This window comes from Oncorhynchus tshawytscha, linkage group LG15 (genome assembly GCF_018296145.1).
Source record: "Oncorhynchus tshawytscha isolate Ot180627B linkage group LG15, Otsh_v2.0, whole genome shotgun sequence".
NCBI classification, from domain to species: Eukaryota; Metazoa; Chordata; class Actinopteri; order Salmoniformes; family Salmonidae; genus Oncorhynchus; species Oncorhynchus tshawytscha.
The window spans coordinates 37,918,489-37,930,845 of NC_056443.1; the positions used below are offsets into that span (position 1 = coordinate 37,918,489).

The window sequence follows — 12,357 nt, forward strand, 5'->3', positions numbered from 1 at the left end:
GATGTATCAAATACTTATGTCATGCAATAAAATGCTAATTAATTACTTAAAAATCATACAATGTGATTTTCTGGATTTTTGTTTTAGATTCTGTCTCTCACAGTTGAAGTGTACCTATGATAAACATTACAGACCTCTACATGCTTTGTAAGTAGGAAAACCTGCACAATCGGCAATGTATCAAATACTTGTTCACCCCACTGTAGGTGGATGATGTAGATGTAGATATTCCATTAAAGATCAGCCGTTTCCAGTTACAATAGTGATTTACAACATTAACAATGTCTACGCTGTATTTCTGATCAATTTGATGTTATTTTAATGGACAAAAAATGTGCTTTTCTTTCAAAAACAAGGAATTGCGAAGTGACCCCTAACTTTTGTATGGTAGTGTATACAATATATATATACAAAAGTATGTGGACACCCCTTCAAATTAGTGGATTCGTCTATTTCAGCCTCACCCGTTGCTGACAGGTGTATAAAATTGAGCACACAGCCATGCAATCTCCATAGACAAACATTGGCAGTAGAATGGCCTTACTGAAGAGCTCAGCGACTTTCAACGTGGCACCGTCATAGGATGCCACCTTTCCAACAAGTCAGTTCATTAAATTTCTGCCCTGCTTTCCCCGGTCAACTGTAAGTGCTGTTATTGTGAAGTGGAAACGTCTAGGAGCAACAACGGCTCAGCAGTGAAGTGGTAGGCCACACAAGCTCACAGAACGGGACCGTTGAGTGCTGAAGCACGTAAAAATCGTCTGTCCTCAGTTACAACACTCAGTACCGAGTTCCATACTGCCTCTGGAAGCAACGTCAGCACAAGAACTGTTAGTCGGGAGCTTCATGAAATGAGTTTCCATGGCCGAGCAACTGCCCACAAGCCTAAGATCACCATGCACAATACCATGCGGGGGCTGGAGTGGTGTGAAGCTCGCCGCCATTGGACTCTGGAGCAGTGGAAACGTGTTCTCTGGAGGGATGAATCACGCTTCTGGCAGACCGACGGACGAATCTGGGTTTGGCGGATCCATGGAGAATTCTACCTGCCCCAATGCATAGTGGCAACTGTAAAGTTTGGTGGATAAGGAATAATGGTTCGGACCCTTAGTTCCAGTGAAGGGAAATTTTAACGCTACAGCAGACAATGACGATTATGGTCTTCCAACTTTGTTGCAACAGTTTGGGGAAGGCCCTTTCCTGTTTCAGCATGACAATGTCCCCATTCAAAAAGCGAGGTCTATACAGAAATGGTTTGTCGAGATTGGTGTGGAAGAACTTGACTGGCCTGCACAGAGCCCTGACCTCAACCCCATCGAACACCTTTAGGTTGAATTGGAACGCTGACTGCGAGCCTAATCGCCCAACATCAGTGCCCGACCTAATGCTCTTGCGGGTGAATGGAAGCAAGTCCCCACAGCAATGTTCCGACATCTAGTGGAAAGCCTTCCCAGAAGAGTGGAGGCTGTTATAGCAGCAATGTTCCAACATCTAGTGGAAAGCATTCCTAGAAGAATGGAGGCTGTTATAGCAGCAATGTTCCAACATCTAGTGGAAAGCCTTCCCAGAAGAGTGGAGGCTGTTATAGCAGCAATGTTCCAACATCTAGTGGAAAGCCTTCCCAGAAGAGTGGAGGCTGTTATAGCAGCAATGTTCCTACATCTAGTGGAAAGCCTTCCCAGAAGAGTGGAGGCTGTTATAGCAGCGATGTTCCAACATCTAGTGGAAAGCCTTCCCAGATGAGTGGAGGCTGTTATAGCAGCAATGTTCCTACATCTAGTGGAAAGCCTTCCCAGAAGAGTGTTATAGCAGCAATGTTCCTACATCTAGTGGAAAGCCTTCCCAGAAGAGTGTTATAGCAGCAATGTTCCTACATCTAGTGGAAAGCCTTCCCAGAAGAGTGTTATAGCAGCAAAGGGGGGACCAACTCCATATTAATGGCCATGATTTTGGAATGAGATGTTCCACAGCATGTGTCCTTTTGGTCATGTAGTATATATATATATATATATATATATATATATATTTAGTCCTCGTTACTGTAGGTTACTTCCTTATTACTGCACCCCATCCAAGCAGCGGCAGGTCTGTCTGTCACTTCCTGGTTCTGCTGGCGACAATGTGACAGTCAGTAAAATCAGAAGAATAGCGAGCTCATATATTCACTCTCGTCAAGAAAAGGTAAGGAACTTTTCCTTTATGATATTGGACATGTAGGATACAACTAATGGCATTTTATGCAAATGTACGTGTTTCGTAGAAACTGCGGGTGTATCTACTGGCCACTTTCTCTCATTACAGCAAACGAGATGTCAACATAACAGAGCGATGCTTGGCCGAGTTGAGCGGCAGAGATATGTAGCCTACCTACCGGGGTTATTTAAGGCGCATGTGTGTTTTATGTAGGCTACCTGTCTGTCTCGAAGTGAACGGAACGAAGTATCCTGTGGGGATCTATTTCATGTCCATCATAGAGATAGACGGAGGACTCATCCCGGATATAACCTATTTTAGTCTACGTTACCATTGAGGACAACCACCATTTTTTAAAAAATAGTCAACTGAATGGGTATTCCAATGAGTTTGGAGCAATCAGCCTACTCTAAAATGGAGACAGAATGGTAATCGCCATCGAGGCTGTCACAGACGCTGTAATGGAACAGATAAAGAGGAGTCCTCTATCTAGCTCTATGACGTCAATTAGATAATTGGCCACTGTGGGAGGTTCATGAATTACTAGTGCAAGGGGCAGTTTGTTCAACCGCCCGACATGTGATAAAGTGGCCCGCACCCAACCCTAAACCGCAAATATAGATATTGCGCTGTAGGCTACAATTAAAGACTACATAACGGGTTTTTTAGACAGGGGGTGCAGGATTTAGTTTTGCCGGATGTAGATATATTTCTGCTTATAATTTCCGACACTTTGGTAGGCTATTTGTTAGTCAACTTGTCTATAATTAGATATACATGCAGCTTCCCTTCTGTTATATGTTGCCCTAGAAGACTAGATGAACTCCTGCTCAACAGAATAATGTCATAGAATGACTGCTTCAGTCTAGTTGACATCGGTGAAGTTTTTTTCCTGTCATCTTTCACGGAGCAAAGACGTTTAGGGACCGGGTAGAAAATACAGTTAAAGCATAAAAAAAAAAGCTACCCGGATAGGTGTTCTGATAAAAAATGTCCAAATGACATCAGGTCGACCGGTTGGAAGGATAAAGGGGGTCGTTTTCACAGCTTTAACATGTTTCTCAAAATATTTCAGTTCGGGAATCGAACTAGTTGAACTACTATCAGCTGTTATGATGCTGATAAACACAGGACCTTTACAGACGGTCCCTAACTGTGGTTGAACTACTGTCAGCTGTTATGATGCTGATAAACACAGGACCTCTACAGACAGTCCCTAACTGTGGTTGAACTACTATCAGCTGTTATGATGCTGATAAACACAGCACCTTTACAGACAGTCCCTAACTGTGGTTGAACTACTATCAGCTGTTATGATGCTGATAAACACAGCACCTCTACAGACAGTCCCTAACTGTGGTTGAACTACTGTCAGCTGTTATGATGCTAATAAACACAGGACCTTTACAGACGGTCCCTAACTGTGGTTGAACTACTGTCAGCTGTTATGATGCTGATAAACACAGCACCTCTACAGATCGGTCCCTAACTGTGGTTGAACTACTATCAGCTGTTATGATGCTGATAAACACAGCACCTCTACAGACGGTCCCTAACTGTGGTTGAACTACTGTCAGCTGTTATGATGCTGATAAACACAGGACCTTTACAGACGGTCCCTAACTGTGGTTGAACTACTATCAGCTGTTATGATGCTGATAAACACAGGACCTTTACAGACGGTCCCTAACTGTGGTTGAACTACTATCAGCTGTTATGATGCTGATAAACACAGGACCTTTACAGACGGTCCCTAACTGTGGTTGAACTACTGTCAGCTGTTATGATGCTGATAAACACAGCACCTCTACAGATCGTATCTAACTGAGCATTTCATTCTCTTAAGATACAGAAATAAATAAATCCTATTTCTCCTCTCCTGTTCCCAAGTCCATCATCTTACTGTAAGAAATTCTTCATTCTGCAGGAGTTATTTTTAAGGCCTTAATTCACACGGGACTAGTATTACTAGAGAACGATGGTTATGAATTTATTACCTCAGAATGTCCGTTATTCCAGAGGAAGATGGTTATGAATTTATTACCTCAGAATGTCCATTGTTCCAGAGGACGATGGTTATGAATTCATTACCTCAGAATGTCCGTTGTTCCAGAGGACGATTCAGAAGCAATATGTTTTTTTATTACAATCTGCCCCCTGTAAATTCTATTTTATTGGTGTGTGTGTGTGTGTGTGTGTGTGTGTGTGTGTGTGTGTACAGTGGGGCAAAAAAGTATTTAGTCAGCCACCAATTGTGCAAGTTCTCCCACTTAAAAAGATGAGAGAGGTCTGTAATTTTCATCATAGGTACACTTTTCTTTTTTGCCCCACTGTATGTGTGTGTGTTTGTGTGTTTATTTTATTTTTCTAAATGCGTTCGAGCCAATCAGTTGTGTTGTGTCAAGGTAAGGGTGGTATACAGAAGATTTGGTAAATGACAAAGTCCATATTATGGCAAGAACAGCTCAAATATGCAAAGAGAAACGACAGTCTATCACTACTTTAAGACATGAAGGTCAGTCAATGCGGAACATTTCAAGAACTTTTAAAAGTTTCTTCAAGTGCCGTCGCAAAAACCATCAAGGTCTGTGATGAAACTGGCTCTCATGACGACTGGCACAGGAAAGGAAGACCCAGAGTTACCTCTGCTGCAGAGGATAAGTTCATTACAGTTATCAGCCTCAGAAATTGCAGCCCAAATAAATGCTTCACAGAGTTCAAGTAACAGACACATCTCAACATCAACTGTTCAGAGGAGACTGTGTGAATCAGGCCTTCATGGTCGAATTACTGCAAACAAACCACTACTAAAGGACACCAATAAGAAGAGACTTGCTTGGGCCAAGAAACACGAGCAATGGACATTAGACTGGTGGAAATCTGTCCTTTGGTCTGATTAGTCAAAATGTGATATTTTTGGTTTCAACCGCCTTGTCTTTGTGAGACGCAGAGTAGGTGAACGGATGATCTCTGCATGTCTGGTTCGCACCGTGAAGCATGGAGGAGGAGGTGTGATGGTGTGGGTGTGCTTTACTGGTGACACTGTCTGTGATTTATTTAGAATTCAAGACACACTTAACCAGCATGACTACAACAGCATTCAGCAGCAATACGCCATCCCATCTGGATTAAAAATAGTAAAAATTGTGCATAAACCCTTTGAATGAGTAGGTGTGTTCAACCTTTTGTCTGGTACTGTATATGATCTATAAATGATATTAAAGGATTTATTTATTTTGTGAAAGAGAGATTTTCTGCTGATTGCACCACTATATCAGATTACTTCTTAGCTGATATCACAGCCTACCAAAGGGCAACGTGCCTGGGGTTGTTTTCAGGCAGATAACACACCTTCACGTACTGTAGTAACCAACATGGAGACATATTGACAACATGATAACACACCTTCATATAGTAACCAACATGGAGACATATTGACAACATGATAACACACCTTCATATAGTAACCAACATGGAGACATATTGACAACATGATAACACACCTTCATATAGTAACCAACATGGAGACATATTGACAACATGATAACACACCTTCATATAGTAACCAACATGGAGACATATTGACAACATGCTTGTATTCTATTCTATTCTCTCATTTCCTCTCCTCCCCCTCCTCTCCTCTCCCGTCCGGGTGGGTCCAGTCAGTATTAGATGGCAGGGTGGAGGGAGTGGGCGGGGCCGAGATGAGTGCTGACCCGCTATTGGAGGAGACCCTGATGAAGAGGTCTCAGCAGAAGAGGTTAACTTCACCGCTGAACTACAAGGAGCGAGTGTTCGTCCTCACCAAGACCAAGCTCACATACTATGAGTTCAGAGCAGAGGTGAGTGTTCGTCCTCACCAAGACCAAGCTCACACACTATGAGTTCAGAGCAGAGGTGAGACTGGCAGACACATACCGTTTTGGTTGTGTATGGACTGCTCCTATATCCTTTATCTCTCCTATCAGACTGCTCCTATGTCCTTTATCTCTCCTATCAGACTGGTCCTATATCCTTTATCTCTCCTATCAGACTGCTCCTATGTCCTTTATCTCTCCTATCAGACTGGTCCTATATCCTTTAGCTCTCCTATCAGACTGGTCCTATATCCTTTAGCTCTCCTATCAGACTGGTCCTATATCCTTTATCTCTCCTATCAGACTGGTCCTATGTCCTTTATCTCTCTAATCAGACTGGTCCTATGTCCTTTATCTCTCTAATCAGACTGGTTCTATATCCTTTATCTCTCCTATCAGACTGGTCCTATGTCCTTTATCTCTCCTATCAGACTGGTCCTATGTCCTTTATCTCTCTAATCAGACTGGTCCTATGTCCTTTATCTCTCTAATCAGACTGGTTCTATATCCTTTATCTCTCCTATCAGACTGGTCCTATGTCCTTTATCTCTCCTATCAGACTGGTCCTATGTCCTTTATCTCTCTAATCAGACTGGTTCTATATCCTTTATCTCTCCTATCAGACTGGTCCTATATCCTTTAGCTCTCCTATCAGACTGGTCCTATATCCTTTAGCTCTCCTATCAGACTGGTCCTATATCCTTTATCTCTCCTATCAGACTGGTCCTATGTCCTTTATCTCTCTAAACAGACTGGTCCTATGTCCTTTATCTCTCTAATCAGACTGGTCCTATATCCTTTAGCTCTCCTATCAGACTGGTCCTATATCCTTTATCTCTCTAATCAGACTGGTCCTATGTCCTTTATCTCTCTAATCAGACTGGTCCTATATCCTTTATCTCTCCTATTAGACTGGTCCTATATCCTTTGTTCTGTCCTTCTGTCTCTCTGCTGTCCAATACCTTACTGTGTTCTGTCCTCCTGTCTCTCTGCTGTCCAATACCTTACTGTGTTCTGTCTCTCTGCTGTCCAATACCTTACTGTGTTCTGTCTCTCTGCTGTCCAATACCTTACTGTGTTCTGTCCTTCTGTCTCTCTGTTCGTTGTTAACAGAAGAAGTTTAAGAAGGGATCCATCGACCTGCAGAAAATCAGGTGTGTGGAGATCGTGAAGAATGGAGGAGGAGTCGTAACCTGTCAGAACAAATACCCCTTCCAAGTGAGATTGATCGGTTGATTGATCAATATTGAGAAATATGAAGAGATAGTTTGTCAGTCTTCCATGTTCAACATTCAAAAGGCACTAGCACATCTGAGCTATCTTTTTAGCAGGTGCATGGTAACAGTTGAACAAGATGAAGGAACAGGAAACAGCACACTCTTCTTGATAGGATCACTGATCTTTAATAAGCGTTACGTATCCGCCTCACGGCCTTCGTCAGAGATTTTTGGGTAAAAAAAAAAACACATTTAAAAAAAAACAACAACATATATGTATATATTTTTTTTTAACTTTTTTTTTTTAATTCAAAAAGCTCTGACGAAGGCCGTGAGGCGGATACGTAACGCTTATTAAAGATCAGTGATCCTATCAAGAGCAGTGTGCGGTTTCCCTTTCCCTCAATCTTCCACGTCGACAACAACATTATGATGCTTAACATTTTACTGCCAATATGACGCCAGATATTCATTCTCTCCGCTAGGTGGTGTATGACTCCGGGACTCTCTACGTATTCGCTCCCAGCTCTGAGAGTAGGAATATCTGGGTCCAAATTATCAAGGAAGGTCAGTTACTAGCCATTTTTACATCCTCTAGTTATGTTATGCTATGCTTCAAACACTCTCTGTCCTGCATAGCTAGGCCTATGTTATGCTATGCTATAAACACTGCAGCTCTGTTGTCCTTAATGGGTAGGCCTACGTTATGCTATGCTATAAACACTGCAGCTCTGTTGTCCTTAATGGGTAGGCCTACGTTATGCTATGCTATAAACACTGCAGCTCTGTTGTCCTTAATGGGTAGGCCTACGTTATGCTACGCTATAAACACTGCAGCTCTGTTGTCCTTAATGGGTAGGCCTACGTTATGCTATGCTATAAACACTGCAGCTCTGTTGTCCTTAATGGGTAGGCCTACATTATGCTATGCTATAAACACTGCAGCTCTGTTGTCCTTAATGGGTAGGCCTACATTATGCTATGCTATAAACACTGCAGCTCTGTTGTCCTTAATGGGTAGGCCTACGTTATGCTATGCTATAAACACTGCAGCTCTGTTGTCCTTAATGGGTAGGCCTACATTATGCTATGCTATAAACACTGCAGCTCTGTTGTCCTTAATGGGTAGGCCTACGTTATGCTATGCTATAAACACTGCAGCTCTGTTGTCCTTAATGGGTAGGCCTACGTTATGCTATGCTATAAACACTGCAGCTCTGTTGTCCTTAATGGGTAGGCCTACGTTATGCTATGCTATAAACACTGCAGCTCTGTTGTCCTTAATGGGTAGGCCTACATTATGCTATGCTATAAACACTGCAGCTCTGTTGTCCTTAATGGGTAGGCCTACATTATGCTATGCTATAAACACTGCAGCTCTGTTGTCCTTAATGGGTAGGCCTACATTATGCTATGCTATAAACACTGCAGCTCTGTTGTCCTTAATGGGTAGGCCTACGTTATGCTATGCTATAAACACTGCAGCTCTGTTGTCCTTAATGGGTAGGCCTACGTTATGCTATGCTATAAACACTGCAGCTCTGTTGTCCTTAATGGGTAGGCCTACGTTATGCTATGCTATAAACACTGCAGCTCTGTTGTCCTTAATGGGTAGGCCTACATTATGCTATGCTATAAACACTGCAGCTCTGTTGTCCTTAATGGGTAGGCCTACGTTATGCTATGCTATAAACACTGCAGCTCTGTTGTCCTTAATGGGTAGGCCTACGTTATGCTATGCTATAAACACTGCAGCTCTGTTGTCCTTAATGGGTAGGCCTACGTTATGCTATGCTATAAACACTGCAGCTCTGTTGTCCTTAATGGGTAGGCCTACGTTATGCTATGCTATAAACACTGCAGCTCTGTTGTCCTTAATGGGTAGGCCTACGTTATGCTACGCTATAAACACTGCAGCTCTGTTGTCCTTAATGGGTAGGCCTACATTATGCTATGCTATAAACACTGCAGCTCTGTTGTCCTTAATGGGTAGGCCTACATTATGCTATGCTATAAACACTGCAGCTCTGTTGTCCTTAATGGGTAGGCCTACATTATGCTATGCTATAAACACTGCAGCTCTGTTGTCCTTAATGGGTAGGCCTACATTATGCTATGCTATAAACACTGCAGCTCTGTTGTCCTTAATGGGTAGGCCTACATTATGCTATGCTATAAACACTGCAGCTCTGTTGTCCTTAATGGGTAGGCCTACATTATGCTATGCTATAAACACTGCAGCTCTGTTGTCCTTAATGGGTAGGCCTACATTATGCTATGCTATAAACACTGCAGCTCTGTTGTCCTTAATGGGTAGGCCTACATTATGCTATGCTATAAACACTGCAGCTCTGTTGTCCTTAATGGGTAGGCCTACATTATGCTATGCTATAAACACCGCAGCTCTGTTGTCCTTAATGGGTAGGCCTACGTTATGCTATGCTATAAACACTGCAGCTCTGTTGTCCTTAATGGGTAGGCCTACGTTATGCTATGCTATAAACACCGCAGCTCTGTTGTCCTTAATGGGTAGGCCTACGTTATGTTAGCAGGAAGCTGGTTGACCAGAGATATCTTTTTTTTGTGTTGTTGTTGTTGTGTGGTTGTTAATATTGTTTTGTTCTCCAATTAATCCTAAATGACCGTGTTATTCGGGAGCCAGCAGATACAGCTGATGTTTTAATCAGCACGTCTCATCTATTAGAACATCTGGAACCTCAAATAACAATTTCACCCACAATTCCACCAACGATGAATGTCTGATGTCCTCTATGAGGTCAATATCAACTAAGGTCTAGATGGACTGGAACCCACATGTAAAACGTGGACAGCTGATGTTAAACTGTTTTCTCTAGCAGACCTATTCAACGTGTCTTTAACGACCAGTGAAATGCCTTCTGGGTGAAAATGTGTCCGAGGGACCCGTCTTCATAAAGGTGGAAACTAGTTAGAGACAAATAACAATAGCTACCATCTGAGCCGCGCGCTACCATCTGAGCCGCGCTCCACCATCTGAGCCGAGCGCTACCATCTGAGCCCGCGCTCCACCATCTGAGCCGCGCGCTACCATCTGAGCCGCGCGCTACCATCTGAGCCGCGCGCTACCATCTGAGCCACGCGCTACCATCTGAGCCGCGCTCTACCAGCTGAGCCGTGCTCTAATGGCAGAACCGCACCCTACCAGCTGAGCAACACGTGACAAGCTACTCTCCAATATGATTTTAAACACTTTACAAAAATGATTTCTCAAAAATAATTTGGTTTGAAATCAAACAAAGTCCTATATCATGCTATTTGGTACAAGGCAAATAATAAACGGATCGAACAATGTCTGGGTTTGAGGATAGATTGTGAATTATCTTTTGGAAACTTAGTAACCCAACTGTTGCTTCCTATCCTAGACTATGGTGACATCATCTATCAAAACACCACCTGGACATTACTTTGCCAATTAGATGTCATTTTTAACATTTAAATGCATCATCTTAAATGTCCCCGTATATATTAAGGAACACCTCACACTACTCCTTGAGACAACAGCAGCAATGACACATCCCAAAGAGAACATCACGAGGTTACAGGAAGATCTTTAAGACACAAAGACCCAAGTGACTGGAATCCTTTACCTATTGAAATCAGGGTATTAAAATCACACAGTGAATTTAAGAAAGACCCTTTTTCAAATGTTAAGAACAAACTGTTTGTGTTTTTAACTAATATCAACATCACCATGTGACAATATTTATGTATTGTATATATTATAGGTTGTTAGTTGTATTAGTAATATTAGTAGTCGCATTGGTATTAGTGGTTCTAGCAGTAGTTTTTATTAGTGGTTGTAGCAGTAGTTCTTATTAGTAGTTGTAGCAGTAGTTTTTATTAGTAGTTGTAGCAGTAGTTTTTATTAGTAGTTGTAGCAGTAGTTTTTATTAGTAGTTGTAGCAGTAGTTTTTATTAGTGGTTGTAGCAGTAGTTTTTATTAGTGGTTGTAGCAGTAGTTTTTATTAGTGGTTGTAGCAGTAGTTTTTATTAGTAGTTGTAGCAGTAGTTTTTATTAGTAGTTGTAGCATTAGTTGTTATTAGTAGTTGTAGCAGTAGTTTTTATTAGTGGTTGTAGCATTAGTTTTTATTAGTAGTTGTAGCAGTAGTTTTTATTAGTAGTTGTAGCAGTAGTTTTTATTAGTAGGTTGTAGCAGTAGTTTTTATTAGTGGTTGTAGCAGTAGTTTTTATTAGTAGTTTTAGCAGTAGTTGTAGCAGTAGTTTTTATTAGTAGTTGTAGCAGTAGTTTTTATTAGTAGTTGTAGCAGTAGTTTTTATTAGTAGTTGTAGCAGTAGTTTTTATTAGTAGTTGTAGCAGTAGTTTTTATTAGTAGTTTTAGCAGTAGTTGTAGCAGTAGTTTTTATTAGTAGTTGTAGCAGTAGTTTTTATTAGTAGTTGTAGCAGTAGTTTTTATTAGTTGTTGTAGTTGTAGCAGTAGTTGTAGCAGTAGTTTTTATTAGTAGTTGTAGCAGTAGTTTTATTAGTGGTTGTAGCAGTAGTTTTTATTAGTAGTTGTAGCAGTAGTTGCCATATTATTATTGTCACTAAGTCATTTAAAAAAAAAGATTTCATCCCTGCAAAATGTCTTATAAATCCATAAATAAAATGTTGTTGTTGATCATGTGTTTGTTCCAGAGATCAAGGAGAACTCTGTGATCGTTGCTAAGTTTCACCCTCAGTTCTGGCTGGAGGGGGTGTGGCTGTGCTGTCGTCAGACGGAGAAACTGGCCCCGGGATGTGAGAAGTACAACCTGTTCGGAGACAGTAAGATCTGTATATTATCATTTACACAGAGTGCACAAAATATTAGGAACACCTGCTCTCGCCATGATATAGACTGACCAGGTGAATTCAGGAATGCAGTCCGAATGATTTCGCTGGTTGTATTTGGATAGAGCGATTCATTCTGTTATGACGAGACGACACCAGTGTAGACTAATCTACTGTAGTGGAAATTTCCTGTATTACCAAATCATGAGAGAGCAAACCACACACAAGTCAGAGTTATCATAAAGTCCATCTTTAATTATATGAGCTCCATCACAACCC

At 41.6% G+C, this 12,357-nt stretch overlaps 1 protein-coding gene across 4 annotated transcripts in view; it reads left to right on the forward strand.

The window, feature by feature from the left end:
• Nucleotides 1–2,075: 2,075 nt before the first annotated feature.
• LOC112240530 (tyrosine-protein kinase Tec-like) overlaps nucleotides 2,076–12,357 on the forward strand; it is a 58,660-nt gene continuing 48,378 nt past the window's right edge. For 2 of the 4 annotated variants that reach the window (XM_042298517.1, XM_042298519.1), the window contains exons 1-5: nucleotides 2,076–2,181; nucleotides 5,856–6,035; nucleotides 7,164–7,268; nucleotides 7,753–7,834; nucleotides 11,944–12,072. In XM_042298517.1, coding sequence (XP_042154451.1) covers nucleotides 5,898–6,035; nucleotides 7,164–7,268; nucleotides 7,753–7,834; nucleotides 11,944–12,072 — 454 coding nt within the window. In that variant the 5' untranslated portion in view covers nucleotides 2,076–2,181; nucleotides 5,856–5,897. Of the gene's footprint in view, nucleotides 2,182–5,855; nucleotides 6,036–7,163; nucleotides 7,269–7,752; nucleotides 7,835–11,943; nucleotides 12,073–12,357 lie in introns of those variants that run through there. The other 2 variants (XM_042298518.1, XM_042298520.1) reach the window with 2 other exon arrangements.